The sequence below is a fragment of the Chlamydotis macqueenii genome, chromosome 20, assembly GCF_036417535.1.
Source record: "Chlamydotis macqueenii isolate bChlMac1 chromosome 20, bChlMac1.mat, whole genome shotgun sequence".
Lineage (NCBI taxonomy): Eukaryota > Metazoa > Chordata > Aves > Otidiformes > Otididae > Chlamydotis > Chlamydotis macqueenii.
In genome coordinates this window covers 2,228,279-2,250,127 of record NC_141575.1, presented here as the reverse complement: position 1 = coordinate 2,250,127, position 21,849 = coordinate 2,228,279, and the positions used below count along the sequence as shown (strand labels likewise).

The 21,849-nt window shown below is 54.2% G+C and overlaps 1 protein-coding gene across 2 annotated transcripts; it reads left to right on the top strand.

Moving 5' to 3' along the window:
• The first annotated feature begins 24 nt into the window (after window positions 1-24).
• Window positions 25-14,491, top strand: MRRF (mitochondrial ribosome recycling factor). 2 transcript variants are annotated; one of them, XM_086763778.1, is made up of 7 exons: window positions 25-61; window positions 790-989; window positions 1,383-1,538; window positions 2,768-2,886; window positions 5,794-5,885; window positions 11,637-11,796; window positions 13,317-14,491. In XM_086763778.1, the coding sequence occupies exons 2-7, from the start codon at window positions 815-817 to the stop codon at window positions 13,392-13,394; spliced, it is 780 nt and encodes a 259-aa protein (XP_086619904.1). In that variant the 5' UTR covers window positions 25-61; window positions 790-814; the 3' UTR covers window positions 13,395-14,491. The 2 variants fall into 2 exon arrangements, with proteins under 2 accessions (XP_086619904.1, XP_086619903.1); XM_086763777.1 differs by lacking the exon at window positions 25-61 and adding an exon at window positions 104-186.
• Window positions 14,492-21,849: the final 7,358 nt, after the last annotated feature.

The window sequence follows — 21,849 nt, the reverse complement described above, 5'->3', positions numbered from 1 at the left end:
GCTTGTTGACGTCACGCCGCGGCGCGATGACGTTGGCTGGGACGCGCGAGGCTGCGCGACGGTGAGCGAGGAGGAGGAGGAGGCGGCGGAGGCCGGCCCTCCCCCCGCCCTCCCCTCTCCCCTTCGCCGCCCCCGGGCTCGGTCCGGCGGGCTCGGGAGCCCGGCCCCCCGCGGGGCACCGGGGAGGTGCGCAGGGCCGGCCGGCGCGTCCTGAGGGGAGCGGGGCCGGGACAGATGAGGGGCGGGGGCTCGTGGGCGGGGCCAGGTGAAGGGGGCGGGGCGCCGCGAGGGGGCAGAGCCCGGTGGGCGGGGCCTGCGCGCACGCGGGGCGGGGCCTGGGGGCACCCGACGGGGTCCCCGCCGCCGGGGTCGGGGGTGCGGGGTGGGGGGGACGGGTGCTCCCCGTGCAGCGGCGGCTCAGAGCCCCGAGCGGCGCTGGAAATCGGGGGAAACCTGGGGGGTTTGGGGCCTCAGACCTCGCGAGGCAGAAATTACCGTTTCCGCTCAGCCGACGTGCACGCCCCAGGTGCTGCGACGGGCCCTTCCCACTTAGCGGACACGGCTTTTGCGCCCCAGGCCCCTCTGGACGGGTGCGCGAAGGCCGCGTCGGTAGCGCCGGTACGGGCTGGCTGCCCCCAAGCCCCTTCCGTGGGCCCAACCACTGGTCCCCTGCCCCTCGCCCAGCCCCGCTGCCAAACTGACACCTTGCACCGATAGGTACGGCTCAGACCTGAATCGGTCTTTTTTTTTGGCACGCTGAGCGGCCCACCGGCCTTTTCTCTTTTCCAGGTGAGTTAGAGAAGGGCTGCAAACGATGGCCACGGCACTGCGATGCTTCCGTCATCTGCCTTCCCTGCTTTACCGTCCTTCCTTCGCAATGGTGCGGGGGCAGCCGCAGGCTCCCGCAGGCTGCCCGGCCCTGCCCCTGGACGGCTGCAGGCTGTGTGTCCATCAGCTGCTGCTGACCAGACAGCTGGCTACGAAAAAAGGTAACGGCCGCAGCCTTTCTCCTCGTGTTTGCAGCCCCTCAGTTCATCTCGTGTACCGGTATTGATCTGACTTAGGCAGCACCGAGCTCTGGAGGAGCTGGCGGCGTTGCAGCGTACAGGAATCCTCAGCCCTTCCCACGGGAGAGTCTCCGCGTGGAGCTGCTGCTGCGCTGGCGCAGGAGGCAGTGATCATCACAGTCCCGGCTGGAGTCAGTGCACACAGCGTGACCCACAAATATATTTTGGCTTACATGCTCAAAAAAATACAGTTACTTCAGTTTATCTTAGACTCAATTCTGACTCTAACAGTGGGTTTAATGTCTTCTTTCTACTTTCTAACGCGACAGCTAACCATTGTCAGAAAAGTAAATTAATTTTCTGTGTAATCTGCAGCTAAAGGCAAAGGGCAGACTCAAGCCAAAGTGAATATCAATGCTGCGCTAGTTGAGGATATTATCAATTTGGAGGAGACCAATGAAGACATGCAGGCAGTGGTAGACGCTCTGAAAGAAGATTTCAGCAGAAATCTCAGTGTTAGAACCTCACCAGGTTGGTAACTGTCTTCTATGGTGCTCTGTTGCCTTTAAATAAGGATAGCAGTCCCAGTAACAGAGAACTCTGATTTTTTCAAAATTGGTTTTCTTTTTATTGAGTTGTTCTCTGGGCACCCAACTACTACAACCTTGACATCCCCAACTAAAGGCTTTCTTCACCCTGAGCTTGACCAGGAAGAATCCATTTTTGTTAATAGCTTCCTGGAAATAGCTTTTGTAAGTGGGAGATGTCAAAAGCGTCTAACTGAACGGTTTGCAGATGTGATGAAGAAGCAGGTTGTCAGCTAATGGTGCAGTAGGGCAGGAAAAATCCCATTGCCATTAAATCAGCCTTTTGGAAATTGCCATCGGGCCGGTGTCTGGCATATACTTACTTTTTGCTGTGCATCTTTGTGGTTAGGGACCTTTTCAAGCCTTGTTCACTTGGTGAAATTTGTGTTCTAGGAAGAAATGTGAATATATTTGACTAAGCTACAGTTACTATAAAGCTCTGAACATGCATATTTGTACGTAGTATCAAGTTTCAGGGATAAAATTTAACACTAAACAATGACCAAATGTGAATAGTTCACCACCCCAGCTCTGGCAGGGGCACTTCAGTCTTTAATGGAGTTGGAAAGCGTAGCTTTGTCTCTTTAACTGTTTGTTTGAACCGTAGGTATTTTTTTTTAATCGCACTGATAAAGTACCTCTTGTCCCATGTGCCTTTTGGCCTGTTAACATTTTGCAGCAGAAACTAGAGAGCAGATTAAAAGTAGCTCAGGGAGAAACTGAATACTTTAAATTAGGCAGTGTACAACACTTCCTCTTGGGACTTGGAAAAAAATATTAGAAGTTTAAGAGAACGCTGCTAAGTTAAAGACAATAGTTGTCTTGATTTTTATAACAAGTTATTCTTTAAGTTCTAAGAATTAAAAAATAACAATTTCCTTTTGATTCTCAACAATCTTAGTTTTCCTATTCTAGTAACAAAAGCAAACAAGAGTTTTGTTTTCATGTTTTTGTGCTTTAGAGTAGCATTGAAATGTTTAGCTTGCAAATACCACAGGGGCTGCATGAACACAAACAGCACCTGAAGTCTGAATAAACATGTTTTTTTTTCTTTTGTAACATCCATATTTTGCATATCAGAAGGGAAGTGGGACACTGTGTACGCGTTTTAATTCAGCATTGCTGTGAACGGCTGTATCGTACTGAAACTTCTCTGTGTTTGCTTCTTTTGAGGGGCCCTTGATCACATAATCGTGGTGACAAAAGATGGGAAGTTTCCGCTGAACCAGCTGGGGCAGATCTCACAGAAGTCGCCGCAGCTCATTGTAGTGAACATGGCCAGTTTTCCAGAGGTAAGGACACGTTACAGAAGGCAGTGCGAGGGCAGATAATTGCCACGGGAACAAACAGGTTGATACTGAGCAAAGAAACATTTAGACAAAATCAGTCAAAGCTGGCAGGGGTGAGAGCTCTGTCTGGGCTGTGTGTCGCTTAGCAGCTGACACAAAACAGAAGCGGTGTTTTGCTGCTGACCGCACGGGACGAGCGACTCTCCAGCCCTGCCTGGCGCACAGAGCACCTCACGTGCGGCGGCACAGGGTCAGATGGGAGTTACGTGCTGCCCGATGGGCCACGATTGCTCTGGGGTCATAACCAATAAATGCCACAGTATGAGGGGTTTGCTTTGGGGGCTGCTTTCCCGTCAGCTGTATTTGTAAGACCTTGGTTGAAAACCAGCACAGAGCACATCGCAGACCGGATACCTGGGTAAACTGTGTCCTGCCAGGCCTCCCCGTTTTCCAGGCTTTTACAGCACCTGGTAGTCTTCAGCACACGGTCCCTTTGGTCCACCTGAATTACACACGGAGGCAGATCCACCTGGAGGCAATGCTGCGTCTGCCCCGTTGTATTTATGTCATTTTGGTTCCTTATGAAGACATGGCCATGCACAGAGCCAGCCATGTGGTTGGAATAGTCTCTATTTGTGCTGGGGACACCATCAAACTCCTCTAAATCTTGCTTGCTTACCACCAGGGCTGGTGACACCCCCTGAGAGCTCAAGGAAGAAGCTGCTGATGTAGCCTGTCAGCTTCTGCAAAGCCTCTCTGGTAGGACTAAGCTGGGTCTGTGCTAAGTGCTGTCGCAGGGCCTGACTTGGGCTCTGCTGAGGTTAGCGAGCTCCTCCCTTGGCAGCGCCTGCAGGTCAGAACCCCAAATTAGGTGCCTTGACCTGCCCTCCGGAAGAACCGACTTCCCGTAATTTTCGGTGGGAGCCTTGGTTAGACTTGCTCCTAGATGAGGCAGCAAATCTGAATCCTACCTCGGGATCGAGCAGTAGTGCTCCCCTGCAGCAGACTCACGCCGACAGAGCCGGGCAGCCCGTGCGGATAGGAGCAGTAACGAGCGTGAGGTTCACTGTTCATCCCGCTCCAGGCCTGGAGGTTTGCCAAAGCTTATCTCTATTTATTTTGCAAAGGCTTTCTCCAATTAATTAAGTCAGCAAAGTCTCAAAGGAGGTCAGTGTAAGGCACTTGGTGCCTAAGTGTTTCTTAAAGTGTATCCAGCATGTGTAATGGCTTTGAAGAATGAAGGCCCCTCGTCAGCGAGCGCACTGAGGTCCCTCAGAGCGCCCGAGATGAGAGGGCCGGGGAAGTCACTCTGTGACTGAGCCCGTGTCCAGGCAGGAGCTCAGGCTGAGAAGTTGCCGTGTGAGAAGTTAAATATCACGCAATATAGCATTGCCTACATTTGCTTTCTAAGCCAAAGGACCATTTTTTCATTTGAGCTAGAACTATTTCTCTCAGTGCAGTTGGTTTATACCATAACTGTTCCATGTATGGATTGAATTCTTTAAGACCATTTCAGACATTTACTTGATGTCATTATTTACAGCATATGGTCAGTGCTTCATGGCATTGAAAAAGCAAATAAAAGTGCCAGAAGAGTCTGGAAAGAAAATAATCATAGAAGAGGATTTGGAGGGGCAAATCCTGTTTGCCCAAGAGTTATAAAACCAAACAAGACTATGTTTTTTAAGCATGGCTAGTTATTTCATGGGCTGTAAGAGGATGGGGGCAATATTGCAGTATTTTCCCCTTCCCTCGTCTCCTCCAATATGTGTTAAACAACGCAGCTTTTACTGAGCATTTCCTTCCTACAGAGCAGGGACTGTCCGTAGAATAACACGTTTACATTCCTAACGTGCTGAGATCACCTTGGTTACATTTTCTCTGCCCTTGTTGTGTTCTAGAGGACAGAGTGGTGTCTTACAAAACACTGGCAGAGCATTCATTTCATTCGGTGATGTCACACATTGGAGACCTAAACTAATAGGCAGTGCTCTAGTTTGTGTCTGAGTTGACAAAAGCTGAACTTCATAAATACAGTCTACTGCAGCAGCCTGGAGCTAAAGCTAGCGATGGGAAAGAGCGTCCGAAATAGCGCGCCTTGTAGGAAATGCCACGCGAGTGCCGCAGGAATACAGACCCGCTCGGTCTTCTTGTTGTCAGCGTCAAGAGCGAAGCAACCTAGCAGAGCGCTGCGGGAGCTCCCAGCAAAACTTTAACTGTGAAGCCTGACAGTCTAAAGGTGCACCGGTGCCCTGGGAGGGGGAAGGAAGCCTTTTAATCGTTTTGCAGTTGCCAGACAAACCTGTGCACTCCGCCTTTTAAGCAGAGCGAGTGTCAGCCAGCGGCGATGGAGTTTTGAGAAGTTAATCCTAAGTAATAAGCTGTAAAATAAACACAGTGTTGGGCACAGGCACTGCTTCTCAGTCAACTGCTACTGCCCTGCTGTAATGCGGTTAGGCTGCAGTGCTGAAGCGGTTAAGTTAGTTAACGTTTCTAAATTGGCACTGTGTGATTTCTAGTGGGAAACATTCAACTGGAATTTTTAAGTGCTCAGAATCTTTCATCTCCTTTGCCACAGTCAGGCTATGCCTTGGGAATTTATTGCGGTTTCACTCTGCGTTGCCTCAAACCATTCAAATAGCTTCAAAGAAGCAAAACAGTTTTCTTTTGTTGTTGCTTCCCTTCCCCTCTCCCCCTCTTCGTGCCCCCCTACCCCGATACCGAGCACGGCCGTAGTTTCCCATTCGGTTTGATCAAAGCTCTCCGCACCAATGTAACTTCCTGATCTTACTGGTAACAGAAGTAAATGTTTCCATGTTCTGTGGAGATGGATTGCCAACTATTGACAGAGTTCTGGCATATGGGAATGATTATTTCCTAATTCCCTTTACCTTTTGATCTGTTTTACAGAGCACAGCTGCAGCTACGAAGGCTATAAGGGAGTGCGGCATGAACCTGAACCCAGAAGTGGATGGGACAATAATTCGGGTGCCAATTCCTAAGTGAGTATTGGTGGCTGCCAGAGTTGTTCATCATGCAAGATAACACAATAGGTTGCAGTGAGTGCCCTGCAGAGAGTAAGCATGCACAATTGCTATAATGTCGTGCTGCAGCTGCTTTCCAAATAGCTGTATTTCAGGTTCAGAAAAGCATCTGAGCTCCTAAAAGTGTCTGGTGGAACCTCTTCCAAGTGTCTGAGCTCCGAGTCACCACATTTTGGCATCTGGTGGCTGGTCTTACTGTTCTTTATCTTCCCCCTGCAGAGGAAAGTCGGTCCTAGCTGGCTGCAGCACTTTGCAAGAGCCCCAAGGCTTTAGAAGCTGCATTGCCTTAATTCAGGGGCTGATTCTTTGCTGCTCGGCTGTAAATTCCTTGAGTTACACCAGCACAGAGCAGCAGTAACGCAGTAGTGAACCAGTAGCATTAGGGATGAATAGGATCTTGCTGCAGAGAACACTAAAAGGAAGTAATGAAAGAAAGGGGGAGGACATTTATAGCTTTAACAAAAAAAATCCCCTCCCTCTTCTTGTGCAGTAGACATTGTGTAACTGACGGCTGCATGGAAATTTTGGTATGGGGCCATTAAAAAAAAGCAGGCTGCTCTTGGCCAAGGACTGAGCATGGCTTCCCAGCACAGACAGCACAGGTGTCTCCCAGGCCTTGGCCAGGGCAGGAGGTGCCCCTGCATCAGTGCCTCAGCTTGGATCAAGAGAGCGCTTTTGAAGCGATCCTGATGATCCCTGCGCAGTGTGCGTTGGGCTGCAGCATGCTGGGGTCTCTGCCTGTGCGCGGGATTCCTTTCAGATGAAGCTGGAGGTACCTTCTGGGAGCACACAGTGCTCCCCCACTGCGTACGCGTGTTTGCTCCCTGGAACCAGGCTGGACCTTGTGTGGAGCAAGACCTCCCAGCAGCTCTGCTCGCACAGACCCAGCCCCCACCGGGGCAGTAGCACTGCGCCGCCCAGGTTTGGTGCAAGGAGAACTCGTGAGTTCCCATGGGTGCCTGGACCCTGCAGCGATGGAGCCTTGGGCAGATGTGGACGTACACGATCTCGTGCCCTGGGGTTACACAATTGCTGGGGTGCTGCAGACAACTTCCACAGAGGGTAACGGCGGCTCCGTACACTGCCTGTGCGCACAAACACCTTGCACATGCACTGCGTTTTACAAGCAGGTAGCTTCTCAGTAAAGATGAACCAAGTATTTATCATGCTTTAGATCTGCTTTAAAAATCCTATGGAATTTTGTGTAGCATTTTGATCAGAGAAGTCTAATTGCAGCTTTCCGTCGCTATCAGTGAGAGGGAATGACATTATCATTCTATCTGCTGATTTTCTTTTCCCTGTGCTCCCTGCCCTTCCCCCATTCCTCAGGAGAGGAGGAGGGCACCATTATCTTCATAATTGCTGAGGCTCCCGGGTTGCTGCACAGTGGTTTGATTGTTAATGGGCACTTGGGTCATCCTTGAATATGAATTGCTGGGGAGGAAACTCCAAAACTGCAAATCCCAATCTTTTACAAAATGTTGTTTTTTAAACAAATATATATGGTCTGTCACTGTCTTTTGCGGTGCTGCAGAGCTAAAACGGGTCTTCTCCCCAGGGAAGATCTGCCTCCTGTGCTCCCTTGCTCCTCTGCTGTGTAAGGGTTGCTGCTCCTGCCCTTTCTCCCAGGCTGGCTGGCAGCCCAGAGCATCCCGAGTTAGAGAGGTTTTCAGCTTGGGAGAGGTGCCCTGCCCCTGCCTGTGTCGGCACCTCCTGTCCCGTTCGCTCACCTGCTCTCTTGCAACACAGCCGAGTCTTCAAGAGTTTCATCCACTTCTCAAAGAGACAAGCAGATCATTTCAACCTTTTAAAACCTTCTAAAGCAAAGAGGGGTGGAAATAATAAAATTCTGCTAGAGGCCTCTCTTTAGTTTTATATCCCTGAATTACTTTTAAAATTTTTTTAAAGTTTTTCCCTTTCCCAGCTCTAAAGATGTCTATGAAAGAATATTTGACAGACGGATGTAGTGAAACTGCCAAAATTATGGCAGGTGTGCAAAATGAACAAACAAATCAAAAATGAAGAGACAATATTGTTTCTGCAGAAATCAGTTCTTTCATGAGGGGAGGCGCAGTAAAAGTTGTCCTTACCTGTTATTAAAAACACTTTTTAGTCTGACCTATCAGCTGGACACACCAGCATCATATTTTGCCTTGTGCAGGTCCAGCTGTGCTTCAGTGAGTTTCAACCAAGCGTTTTAAAATGGAATTTACTTTTCAGTATTTATTCTACTAGTTTAGTTTTTGCATTGCAGTTTTAACAGAAAAAATACACCCGTTTCGTTTATGTTTACTTCTGCTGCCTGCTAGGATCCCCTCTGCTCCCTAAGGCATTCGCCTGTTTGTGTTGCTAGCACTGCATAGGCAATATTTATTTGTATAAAAAGTATTCTCTGAAGGTTTAAAAAGAAAAAAAAAAAAAGAAAGAAAGAAAACCAGCCATGGGAACGTTTGTATTGGTTGATCTCTTGGCCGAATTTGACCTGACCTTGTGTCTTTTATGGTATTGCCTCATTTTTAGATTCATCTTTTTTGGACCCATTGTGTTACGCTGGATATTGTTTGTAAATCAGTAATATTTTTACACATGCTTTACTGAAAGCCAGATGACTCATTTGGAAGTTTAATGACTCATTGTGAGCTTTTTTTTTCCTTTGCCCTTTAAGAAATATGCAAAGATACCTACTATGGGGAGAAAGGACTCAAAAAATTCACTTGAAAAAACACAAAGCTGTTCCTGAGCTGCGTTGCTGCGAGTCGCTCATCAGCAGCAGCTTCTTGCTTTTTATTGAGCAGTGTATGTTGCACCCTATGTTAATCCACAATTATGCGTGCGGAGTATTTCGTTAAGTCTGCTTTCCTTTAACTGATCCCTCTCGTTCACAGGAAATTCCTAGCATTTGAGATAGAGAAATTACTCTTACCCGCACAAGCGTCTTGCGTTGGAGATGAGACGTGGCCCGCATCGTGCCACACGCGGGGAGAGGAGCATCCGAGGGGTGCAGCGCTTAAACCACCGGTCACTGGGGGAAGCAGAAAAAGAGGAGATGTTACACGTGGGGCGAGGTGCATTTCTGGATGCCCTGGTGTGTCAGTCACCAGCCTCTGTCCTGATCCCGGCAGGGCAGGACCGTGCCAGCAGCAACGGCAGGATTTGAGCCTGCTGCTCCTTGAGCCGCAGGGGAGAGCGGAAAGGGCAACAGGCAGGGACACTGTCCTCATTCCCCACTTCTGGCACCCCTTACGCAGGTCCACTTCATGCTTTTTTGGCTTTAAAGAAGGGTTAGGGGCAATGGTTACTAGACAGAAAAGAAAACATATCTAAGAACAGCTTAAAAGTCCCAGATCTGGGGGCAGGATTAAACAACTGTCCTTAGAAACCATGGGCCTGGCTCGTGTTGATGGATTCCTTAACCAGAAACAGCATCTGCTTGAAAAAGGCTCCGTTTCTGGCATTGTTGGTAGCATTGCTGAGAATTTACACACAGTCTGGCTGGAACATAAAACCCGCTGAGAAACTCAACGGCGCTGCACAGTGATAAAAAGAAATTGGTGTTAATAAAGACAGACAAGGAGGCATGAAAGCTGTGACCCCGTGCCAAGAAGCATAGGAAATCTGGCAGCGCTGCATAAACAAAAACATTTCCTTAAAGGCTCGGCAGCCCCGAGCAGGCGAGTGATACCCTCAGCACAGCTCGCAAAAGCGGAGCAGGAGCAGGGAGGCGAATATCTGACAGCAAGCTGGGTCTCCCACAGCTGAGGCAGCCCTGCTGCGGACCGGCTTGCCTTGCCACCCAGCAGGAGATGGGAGAGATTTGCAGCTCCTTCCTCCAAGTTTAGCAGCTGGGATTGACTTCCCACCACCCCCCCCAAAAAGCTGCCTGAGAATTTGACCTCCCCCAGACCTCTGGTTGTGAGCCGGCGTTGCTGGTTTCGCATGTGCCGCGGGACCTCTGGCTGCGGAGATCGAACACGAGAAGCCCTAAAGGCATCGATGCTGGGATCGCAGAGGAAACCACGAGTAACCCCCTCACTTCCAATTAGGTGTTTGGTCCAGGCTCGAGCCTGCACTGGCCAGAAGCCTGTTGCCACATGTGAAATTCGCTGGCCATCTCCCTCCGGCTGCCCCACAGCAGGGAGCGGGATGGGGGTGCCGAGCGGACGAGGACAGCGTGCAGGAGGGCACCATGGGTGCCGGGGCTGGGTCGCTGCTCTCTAGGTCTGTCAGCTTTTCTAGTTATCCCAAATTCCTGTAATTACTAATCGGTTCTGGGAAGCCTATTCCCTCCTGCACCGTGGGGTAGAGATAACTGGCGAGAGGCCAGCACCTCTGCAGACGCCTGCTGCGAGCGACCTGGCTGCCGAGGGAAGGCATCGGCGCGCGTGCGACTCGCTGGGCTGAGCACAGGCTGGGGAAGGGCTGGGGGTCCGATCGTGTCCCAGCAACCTCCCCGTAACACACACCCGCGCTGCCCTGGGAGCCCCCGCCCCACGTTTCCTGAGCTCTGCAGGAAGAGTCTTGGCCTCAGTGTTTTGGTGACCCAGGCTGTTACAGCCAATTTCTAAATACTCCTGTGAAATGTTTATTTTGCAATATCTTCTGCGAGCAGACGGGCGCTCTCTTGCTAGCAAGTCTCGGTAAGCACACCAGGGTTTTTCATTCTCAAGGCAGTCTGGAAACTTCAATAGCCATGAAAATAATTAAAATATTATTGTTAAGCACTAGCAGTTGATGTTGACAGTGATCAGCTGTAGGTGCTGGAGCGTTACCAGAGCTGAGGTGACGCATCAGCCATTCCTGTGCCTTATTCAGATGGCCAGGCTCCCTCATCACCTGCAGTTTTTAGTTTGGGATGGAAAGTAGAGGATTTTCTTGTGGTACCACAGCAGTAACTGACACTACGTAGGTGGAACTGAAGTCCTCCTGGTCTGAGTTATTGTGGCTGTACTGAGCCATGTCTAGCATCGTCCTCTTGTCAAACAGGCGTCATACATCATCTTGGTGGAAAAGCCTGGTCGTGATGAGCTGGAATAAGGCTGAGTGAAACATAAGCTCTGTACCTTCCAGATACATAACTCAAGCTCTTCAGTTGCAGGGAGACAATACTGAGTTTCAGGAGAGGATGGAGGTTTCCTCCTGGATTTGCAGGATTATGTTTTTCAGCTCCATCTCTCAGGTCTGGATCTGGATTTGCCCTTCTTCCCGCAGATACTTTGGCAGCAGAAAAAAAAAAAAAAAAGAAAGTCTGAACATTTCAACGTGACTATCAGACACTGCAGTGACAACTATAAAACAAGTAAGGTTCGGTCCAAGTCCCTCAGCTTAGGGCTGTGCTGGAAACTTTCCGTGGTAGGCTCGAGACTTGCTTCACTGGGGTGTGCTGCCCTGGCCATGCTGTGCAGAGGTGGCTGATTCGCTCAGGCAGACCAAAGCAGGATAAAAACACTCCCTGAGCTGTTAAGTCGCTTTGCCCTTGCAACATAGGGCCTCCACACAGAGTGAGCTCTGTCTTAACACAGGCAGCTTTTGGGTGTCCCTGCGCAGCTCAGTGCTGCTTGGCAGTTGTCTAGGCCGTTCGGAGAGGTACCACACCACAGGATCGCTGCGTTTACCCAGAGTCCATTGTAGAAAATGAATCTGGCTGTGCTACACATGACACTTTTTCCTTTTGGTGTTTTTTTTTTTTTTTTTCTTTCCCCTCGCTGCTAGGGTAACCAGAGAGCACAGGGAGAACCTGGCCAAGCTTGCCAAGCAGTCCACCAACAAGTCCAAAGAGGCCCTGAGAAAGGTGCGAAGCAAAAGTGTGAACCAGGTAAAGAAGTTCAAGAGCAAAGTGTCTGAAGATACCATCTGGCTGCTAGAAAAGCAGGTAATATTTTTTTCCTCCTGGCATATCATGATGTTCCACAGCTCAGTGCTGCTTATGTCCCAGCTGTTACCAACAAGTCTCCAGCACTGACAACCCAGCTGGAGAATGGGTGGCCCTGGGCTGAATTTTTGGAGTCAGCAATGGCTCTTGTGTTTGCTTTTTCTTTGAGACTTCAATCTCAAAGCCAAATTTATGGCATGAAGCATTGCAAGCTGACACAGGGAAAAGAAAAAAAATCAAACCAAAACAAAAAACCTTCTGCAAAAGCTTTCATACTTCGAGGGATTGTTGCACAAGCCAGCTGAACTTGAGGAGCAAAGCGACCCACACCCATAGCTGTACCACCATTTATACAGTGCCTGGCCATTGGAGAACAGCTGGTGTTAATGAGGATTGCACCAGTTTGTTATTAATGAAAAGGCTAGCAAGATTATCTCTGTTAGGAGTTTTTGGCTCCGATTCAGGAAAATACTTAAGCACATGCCTAATTCCCTAAGAGTAGATGTCACTGAAGTCAATTACTTGGGCATAAACTCAGGCACAAGCCTAAGTGTTTTGCTGAATTGGTGCCTCTGAAGGCAGGCCATTACTTTTTAGCTGTTTGTTTATTAACAGCTAAAGTTAGATACATTGCAAATGCTTCGGGACAGTTCTCTGTGTGCTCACAAAAATAAACACTGGTATACAGAGCATTTGTGCAAGCAGGAAAAACGGCCATGCTATTGTAACTGAATCCTGTTGGGAAGCTGTTCTCCCAGAGCAGACAGATGGTTTTCTGCATTTATAGAGGCAGTGTCTCAAGTCTGATTTTTGCTTGTACCCGAATTTTTTTGGCATGAGGAAAGGTCATAGTCATCTACCTTGGACCTTGGGAACGAGCGCATCTTCATCAGTCCTGTAAAACTGGTGCATGAACCTCCCCCCAGCGTGCTCCAACTTTTATCTGCCCTCACTCAAATAAGCACACGCACATTTTGGCCCTGTTTACGCTGTTGCTGTGTCCATACCTTGTTACCAGGAGATCTGATCCCAGGGCAGGACTTTAACAATTTATTTTTACAAGAAATAAACAGATCTGTTACTTGATGTGTGAATTCCTAGTGTGTACTAAGGCTGTGCTGCTGCTATTACCTAGCTTGTTCTAACAGTGGAAAGGTGGCAGGAGGTAGCGAGGTAAGCCCTCTCTTCTCTGGTGCTGACACCAGCAGGTCTCTAACTCTGCCTTCCCCTAAAGTCACTTTGTTAAATAAGGACATGGCCAAGTCACTGGTGAAGCTCAGTCAAGAGTCTGCATTGTCCATCTCTTTCAGAGCCTTGTTCTCACTGTGCAGGTGCAACACCGGCACAAAATCACTGAGGGCTGGTGGGAGCCCCCAGGAAGAGCCAGTTATTGCCCCAGCACTGTTTTGGGTTTTATTAGGACTTCAGGCTTTGTTTCAGGAGGTGATCCAGTCATTCCTTTCCCTTTAAACTCTGGCCTCACCTAGCACGCGACTCAGACTTGTGCTTTGTTGCTGCAGATCCAGCAAATGGCAGACAGCGCTGCAGCGGAGATGGACAAGCTGCTGGCAGCGAAGACCAAGGAGCTGCTGGGATAAGCCCCGTCCTGATGGACACACTCGCCCCCTCAAGCAACGACGGACTGCCGCACGCTCCAGTGGCCACCCCTGCCTGGAGTCAGCGTCCTCGGGCCGCGGGCAGGGATGGCTCTGCCAGGCCTCCAGAGCAGCTCTGTGCTTTGGCTGCTCCGGTTCCCAATCTGGGGTTGTACTGGAGGGAGGGGGGGAAGCTCTCCTCACTGTTCTTCAGCCGGGTGGCAACAGAATGGTGTGAACCAAGATTAAAAATAAAATAGCAGGACGGAGGACTGGAGGCTGCTGGAAGGGCTCACACCCGGAAGCTGAGGCACAGGAGGAAGGATTGCCCTGCTCGCTTTGCGCCGCTGCTGCTTTGCATCCCAGCCCCTCCAGCCTGGCAGAAGCAAGGGCCACATGCAAGAGAAACCTGTGCTGTCTTGCTGTGAACCTTGGCATTTGTTTTTGCTTAAAATAAAGTCAAAATGGGGCGTGGAGGAGCAGCCTTGGGACCGCCAGTTCCTGGTTGGGGCGTCCCCTTGAGTTCATGTGTCCCAAAAGAAGCATTTATTTGCCTGTTGCTGTGGCCAGTAGTTACCTGCAGCCTGGCCACTGGGAAGGCACCAGGGAGCTCGAACTCCCTGGTGTATGCATGGCTGCGTTAGCCAGGACCAGGAAGATCAAAAGCAACACAGGAACTTTCTAAAACCAGCACCTGCCCTCCCTGACCAGTTACAGCACACCTGTGCAAGCGACCAGTGCCTCATTTTAGGAGGTGGACACAGAACAGAGTCCTGAGCACATCATGCAGCTCAGCTCCTCAGCACCAGCAGGTATTTCCCAAATGGCCTCCCCGCAGCCTCGGGCGATGGAAAGAGGAGGGAAGGTGGTGGCCAGCACCGCAGCCGTGCTCCCAAGGCATTTGGGTTCAAAGAGCACCAAGTGCTCTGCAGTCCTTAAATAAACAACTCCCAAAAAGTTAGTTTGTGCGCAGTGGGGAGGGGGAGGAGGATGAAGGATTTGCTCTGCTAGGGCCCCACATGTCAACAATTTCTCTGCTTTTGTGTATTTTGGCCAAAGCGCTTACCATGATAAATGAATAAAGGAAAATGGCGAGCCCAGGGCGGTTACATGGCTCGGTAAATTGCTTTCAGCTGATTACTGGATTTCTTTTGACATTTATCAACTAGGCTTTTTTTGCTGTTGTCGCAGCCTCAGCATCCCAGCAACAGCCTAGACTTGAAGAGTTTGAGGAATTTCTCAAGTATTTTCTGTTATTCCTCATCCACCTCACATGAATTAAAACTTCATGGTAAAATCACACCAATGCCAGGGTCAGGATGGAGCTGCCTGTCCCCAAAGCAGCCGCGCCCTGGGCCTTTGGGAGGCAGCGGGAGGAGGTCCAGGGCTGGCCATGTTGGTGCGACAAAACCAGGTGCAAAAATAGCTTTGAAATGTGAAGAAAGGCAGAGACTGCTCCCTGAGCAACAACAGCTGATGGCCCACAGCACAGGAGGGTTTGGGGAGTCCATTTGCCTGCATCTTCACCTCACACCCCCCCACTCTGCATCAGCCAGGAGCAGCCACAGCACCCACGGGTGCTGCCCTCACCCCAGTACCAGCAAAGCAGCACAGAGCCACGCTGCCACAGCCCGCCCCGCTCTTGCCCTTCCCCTGCCCCGCAGCACAAGGGGACAAAAGCACAAGCCACAGCCCCAGCACCTTCCAGCCACACCAGACCGCAGCAGTGCCCACCACATACAGCAGCACGCCTGCCCAGGAGGCCGCCCCCCACCCACCACGGCCAGAACGCAGGCCACTGTGACCCACCCAGAACAGAGGACAGACGCTCACCGTGCTGACTGTGACCGTGGCCAGCTGGCACACGGGGTGGCTCCGGGCTGGCCCCGCTTTCCCTTTTGCTGCACAGATCTGCTGCTTCACAGCAGGAGCTGCGGTGCACGGCCTGCCTGCCACAAAGGCTTCCTCCATCAGCAGGAAGCTCTCACCCAGCTCCAGCCTGGACTGCACCCAGGGCTGATAAGGAGCTGCAGCTGACGCTGTTGGCGGGTGGGGAAGGAGCTCCAGCTGCGCTGAATAACCCAGGAGGGAACGGGACCCTGGGCCAGAAAATGGTTGGGCTAGGTGTAACGTGGATCTGGTGTTGGTGATGCTGCCTTGGCCGACAACTGATTTGGGCTCAGCGGTCAATGCCGCTTGGTCACGCAGCGCGGAGTGGTGAGGGAGGGCCACGGCTGGACCCCCTCGAGCTGTGCCCTGAGCTCTCCGCACCGCACTGTGCTGCGTTCACTGGGACCCCCTCTCCCAACAGCAGTGTGGATTTGGGGCACCACTGGGTTCCCACCTGCTGCATGCTGCCGTGGGTCGGTGGTCCCTGAGGGGGTCACGCTCCTGGCACACATGGTACCCCCGTGCACATCCCCGCTCATCGCACCCCTGCCAGAGACCCGCTGGATGCTCCGGTTTGCTCCGAGCCGCTGAACCGGGGCAGCTGGACCAAGGGGGTTGGGGCAGGGACTGGGGCGGGAGCTGGCCATCCACCACCTCCGGGACTGAGCCCCGCGGCCGCCGGGAAACGTAGAGCAGAGGGAAAAGGAAGGAAAAACTCGGAGGAAGCTGGAAGCTCTCGACATAGTTAAAAAGCAACATTGCTCTTCAAAATAGATGTGATTGCGCTCCTTGTGAGTCATCGAGCAGAGACACCGAGATTGCTTTGTGCCAGGGACGAGCCCGGGCGCTGATTGTGTGCCGCCCGGATTTGTGTAAAACAGAGCATGGATGGCATGTCAGAGTTTACAGCGCGCATACATTTTCAGCAGTGAGCTTTGCAAAATGTATCAATGTAATCTCAGCCTCCTATATTCCGTGTTGATTAGACACGATTTCTGGCTGGATTTTCAGAAAGCTCAAGTGCTTTTTTAATCACTACAGAAGCTCATTATTGCTTTCCAGTGACTCTTATGTCCTTCACTTCTCCTTTCAGATTAGAGTCTATAGTCAGATGAATATTGGATGATTTCATTACATACAAATGCAATCAACAGTTTTGCATAAATTTCTCCTCTTTTCTTGAGTTTCAATTGACCTCAGCACCCGTGGAGGCAGGCGCAATACACATGTAAATGAGCTGGCGTTGCTGCAAAGACACGGATGCGGAGAAACAAGATAAACTGTCAGATAATATTCGGGATTTTTAAGAGATCAAAAAATACTTCCTTGTTCAGCCAAGCCGTAAAAATGGCACCTTCAGCTGCCGGGAAATTCGCTTTTGTTTTGCTGGGTGTCCGGCTGTGGACAAAGGCCAGGAGCGGCAGCGGCCGCCGAGCGCGAGGCCGAGCAGTGCGGGGCCAGTGGCGGCGTGGCGATGGGAGCGGGGCGTCCGTGGGATGCGGGCGGTGATGGCACGGGGCAGCTGGCGGCAGACAAGCCGCCGGTGGGGTCTGGGCGGACCACCATGGCGGGGAGGTGCCCACCGCCGCCCAGCCCCTGCTGCAGAGCCGGGTTTGGCGACTGAGGCCCTGCCTCTGGTGGGTGCCACCATCCCCAGCTCCTGCTCCGACGTGGCCATCTCAACCAGGGGGTGCCGGCTTCGGACCCCCCCGGGCCCCCGTCTCCTCCCGGCTGGCCCCAGGCATCAGCCCTGCGGCACGGGCGCCTCCTCGCACCTCGCTGGCGGGGCACAGGGGAAACAGACGTTCAAAATATATTTAAACTAACACTCCATGCGAACAATCAAGGGCTAATTTAAACAAACTGTAATTAAACATAAAGGACCTCTTGGTAGGGAAGTTGGGGCAAACTGTCAGCAGTTACTTTGGACGCGAAGCCCTTACCTTTGAAAGAATAATTTTTGTGCCAAATGCGAGCAAGCCAGCACTCCCACACTCGCCTTTGGGGGCCAGTGGGGAAAGAAACTCTTGGGTTTCTTTGGATGCCTTTACGTGCTAATCTTCTTAACAGATTTTTAATTAATGGGAACAGAGCACTTTGCAGCCGTGAAATCTATTGGTGTAATTGCCTGGCGGATTATTCCCATTAGCCACACAAATTACCTGTCTCCAGGCCGCCAGCCCCACCGGGCAGCTCCCCGCGCTGGACACACCGAGCGGCCCCATTCTGAAACAATTTTGATAAAATAAACTCTCTAATCAGGTAAATAATTCCATAAAGGAAATTGCTGCCTTCCCGCAGCCCCCCTCCAGTGGGACCTGGCTACTTTCAGGGGAATGCAGCATGCCTCCAATTACAGACAAATCCCAGCTCAGAGGCCGTTTGGGAGAAGCCCACGGCACACGGGACCCCCTCGAACCGCAGCGGCCAAGGAATTAAGGCATTTAAGCTGTCAGCCGGTATCTGGCCCGGGTCCTGATTACCTGGGGGGACGTGCGGTGTATTTAGGTTCGTGTCCGTTGCAATTTCCTGGCCCCCAGCGTTGATCCCGAATGACTCGCGTCCGTGTCAGGTTCCTGCCCGGGGTCCCTCCGACACGTGGCCCCAGGCTCGGGGACGCTGACCTTTGGGCAATTAAGGACATCCAGGCCGGCGTGAGCCCGGAGGAGTGGAAACGTGCAGCTGCCCCAAAGAGCTGCTGGGCGAGCAGAGCCGCCTGCGCCCGTTTCACCGCAGTGCTCGCGCGTGGCTGTGCTGGCTGCCATCACCGCTTGGGACGGGTGCCCAGACCCTGGGATCCCTTCCCAGCCCCATCCGTGGGTTTCCATGGTCCATTGTGATTTTGGACCCGAACCCGACGGAGGCTCCCACAGCTTCCCTCTGCTGGGACCCTGAGATGGGGATGTGCCGCCCCAGGGATGTCGCTGGGTCCCAGCGCGGTGGGCACAGTGGGGCGCAGGGCACCTGTGTGGTGTCACATGTGGATGCGCAGCCCCGACACACTTCCCATCGCTGGGTGAAGTGGCCGGATGGCACCCGGGGCTCTGCCAGACCCTCGGCCAGGATGGCTCCAAAGCCGCTGCACCCACCCAGCTCCGCACCCATGGTCTGGTGCCCAGGGAGCAGGGGTCCCTGCCACACCATGCTGTGGGCACGTGTGATGGGCACAGCCTGGGAGGAAATGTCCCAGGAGAGTGTCTCCTGGGAATGTCCCAGCAGTGGCACACCATGGTAGGGACAGCCAGGCGGTGAGGTGGCCTTCACGCATCCCCTGAAACGCTCAGGTGGGCGATCGCTGCACTGGTCCCTGACCCCAGGGTGGAGGAGCTCAAAACACAAGGGGCACAGGGCCGCTATTCCCCCTGCAATGGGAGACTGAAACTCTCCCCACTTGGCCGTCCCCATGGCTCCCGGCACAGCGAGCACAGGGTGATGCGTGGGGCCACCTCAAATTGGAGGGGACGTGTAGGCAGCCAGGCACCCCCATGGCCGGGGTAGACTGGAGGGCTGGAGTGCGGGAGCTGCCTCGCTGCACGGTGCCGGCCGTGCTGGCCGGGGAACCCTACACCGCGGGTAATTGGCATCAGATGCTCCCTGACCTGCCGCATCCACCGGGAAGCTGGAAGCATTTATTTGTCTGAGCCGGCGGCTCTATCTGCGTGCGGGAGGCGTTGGCGGTGGCGGGGCTGGGCTCCGCGAGCCTAATGAGTCTGAGCTGAAGATGATGAATATGATTGCTGAAAGCGCTTTCCTGAGTCCTCCTTTCCTGGGGCTCAGGTTACGAGTTCCCAGACAGCCTGTCCAGCCCTGGCTTTTCAGCTCTGATTTGTAGCCCCCCAAACAGCGTCTGTCAGCTCCCCATGCCGCAGGAAATGCTGGGTCCTCTGCCGCTGTGCCCGGCGGAGCTGGGGAAGGGGCCATCAGCCCTGCTTGGCCATGGGGCACGGCTTCGCTCCCTGGGCTGCCCCACTGCTGCCCTGCTCGGCCCCGGGCCCCCATAGCCCCCCTGAGCCCCGTGCAGGGTGGACCGAACCAGACCGATGCCCCGTGCAGGGTCTCCAGCCACCAGCATCTGCTGTGCCCTTGTGCTGGACTGAAATTCCTGTGGCTGCTGGAGACCTTCCCTGTTGGGGACCTTCCCCATGGGCACTTGTCACCCATCACCTCTTAACCTTATGGTAGAAAAATGGGGAGTTTTGGCTTCCCCTTTTTCGATGCACCCCACGGCCAAGGGTCCACGCGCAGAGCCACGTCCCGCCCGAGGAGCCTCTCGGGGATGCGCAAGGAGAGCTCAGGCCCGGGGCTGCTCCACGGGCCGTGCAGATCCCCTGGGATCGGAGGGACACGCTCCTCCCGGGCACGGCTGCCCCACAAAGGCAGGACTGGGGTGCTGTGGGGGTGCCCCTGCCCAGCTGCCCCACGGCCCCACTCCCTGCGTGGGGTTCGGGCTCGCTCCACGCAGCCTTTCCCCTGCCCAGGGTGGGCTCCCTGGGCTTCCACCTCGCCCCCCGCCCCACAGCCGTGGGGCCACGGCACGGGGTGTCCCTAAGGCTCCAGCACCGCGGGAAGATGATGGGAAGGGGTTCTGGGTGCCGACTCGCCGCGGGCTCTCATTTCCCGCTGTCCTGCCCTGGCGCACAGCGGCTCACGGAGGCAGCGTCCCCCCAAACCTGGGAAAACGAGGGGTCCCGGGGGCTGGAGAGGAGCGGGGGGCGGCCCCGGGCAGAGCGGCCCGGGTGCGGGGGTGCCGGGTGCCTCCGGGTGCCTCCGGGTGCCTCCCGCTGCCTCCCGCAGCCCGGCCGCGCCGCACAGACGGTGTTGTGCTGCCTCCCTACGGGGGCCCGCGGCCGGCAGCTCCGGCTCCCGCAGCCCCGACGGCTCCTCCGGCAGCACCGCGGCCTCGCCCTGTCCCGCCCGGGGCTGTGCGTGCGGGGTGCCCGGTGCGGAGTCACCCCCCGGCGGGGGCCGCGGGCCGGGGTCTCAAGCCGCTTGCTCCAGCGGAGGGGCTTGGGGTGCGTCCGAGTGCGGCTGCGGCGCACCTCCAAAAACGCCTTCCCCAGTCTGTTTTAAATGGGAGCAAGGCCACCACGGTGTGTCCCCCGTCCATCCTGCTCAGCCACCGCCTCCCGGCAGCACCAACAGCCCCGAGGCAGCCGGAGTGGGGCCACGGCCGCGTCCCCTCTGCGGCAGGGGGAAGGAAAAGGGAAGCAGAACTCCGGCAAAGCCTCCAGAAGGAGAAGGGAAACTGCGGGAGGAAAAGGGACGAAGCCGCACCCCTGACCCCCGCGGCCGCCACTGCGAAAAGTGGAAGAGTAGCGGCGAGAGTGGAGAAGGGCTGGCCACGGGGAGTCAGACGAGACCGCGGCACGGGGTGCGGTGAGGGCCCGGCATTGCGCGGGAGCAGAGGGGAGCAGCTTGGGCATCGGGAACTGCTCCAGCCACCTTGGGAATGTTTGGGATCCTCAGGGCTGAACCCCTCTGACCATCGCCGGCTGCCTCTGCCACACAGCCACCCGTCCACCCCTCTGTGTCCCATGGGCAGCGGGTTGGCGAGGAGCGCTCCCAGCAAGGCCACGTCCCCGCTGCGTCCCTGTGCTTGGAGGAGCAGCAGCCCCCATCCCCGCAGCGCCCCAGCCCTGCATCCCTGCTGAAACCCAGCTCTTCCTCTTCCTGAAGCCGCTCGTCTGAGTTTATTTTCCCAGTGCAGACTCTGGGCTGTTTGTGCATTTTGGGAACGTGCGCGCTCCATCTCTGGTTCCGTGACTGGCAACAGCGAGGCCACACGCGAGGCAGCTGTCCGGCAGAGCTGCCACCCGGGGTGTCCGTCCCCGTGTCCCGGGGTGGGAGCCAGCCCCGGGCTGAGGTTTGGTGGCAGCCAGCGCTGGCAGCGGGGAGGTCGGTAGCGACTGGGTTTGTGCCGAGCAGCCCAGTGTGACACCGAGCGCCTGGAGCGAGGGTGAGATGCCAGGGGTGGTGGTGGTGTGCAGGACGGCTGGGTCACCCCCGGCCTTGCAGCTACCCCCTCCCTCGCCCAACAGCTCGGTGGCAGCCGCGCCGTGGCGGCCCCTTGGCGGCGGTGGCAAGACAGCCGGCCTCGGGGCTGTTGCAACCGTTTCCCGTGTTGTGCAAGCAAATTATTATTAAAACCCAACAAGAGGGAAGGGAGCGGAGCTGCGAGTGCAGGAGCGTTCCCAGAGCTGGGACAGTCCCAAGGGTTGCCGGCTGGCCCGGGGGGACGCGGGGTGGGTCGGGCTCTGCCAGATCCCGATGCTGTGGCCAACAGCAGCGGGTGTCAGGCACGGGGAGGGAGCAGGAAAGGCCAGAGCAGCGGCTGGTGGTGCTGCCTGTGGGGCTGGACAAGAGGCAGACTGTGGGGTGAACCACTGCACGCTCTGTGGGACTGCAGGACCACGGGGCTGGTGGCCCCAGCGGGTGGGGGGGACCGGACCCTGCCGCGCTCCTGCAGCACGCAAGCATGGGGCGGGGGGGACAGGGCAGCACCTGGGCGAGTGTTTGGTGCCATCGCCTCGCGCTCCTGCTGAAACCATCCCGACACCCTGCCGAAATC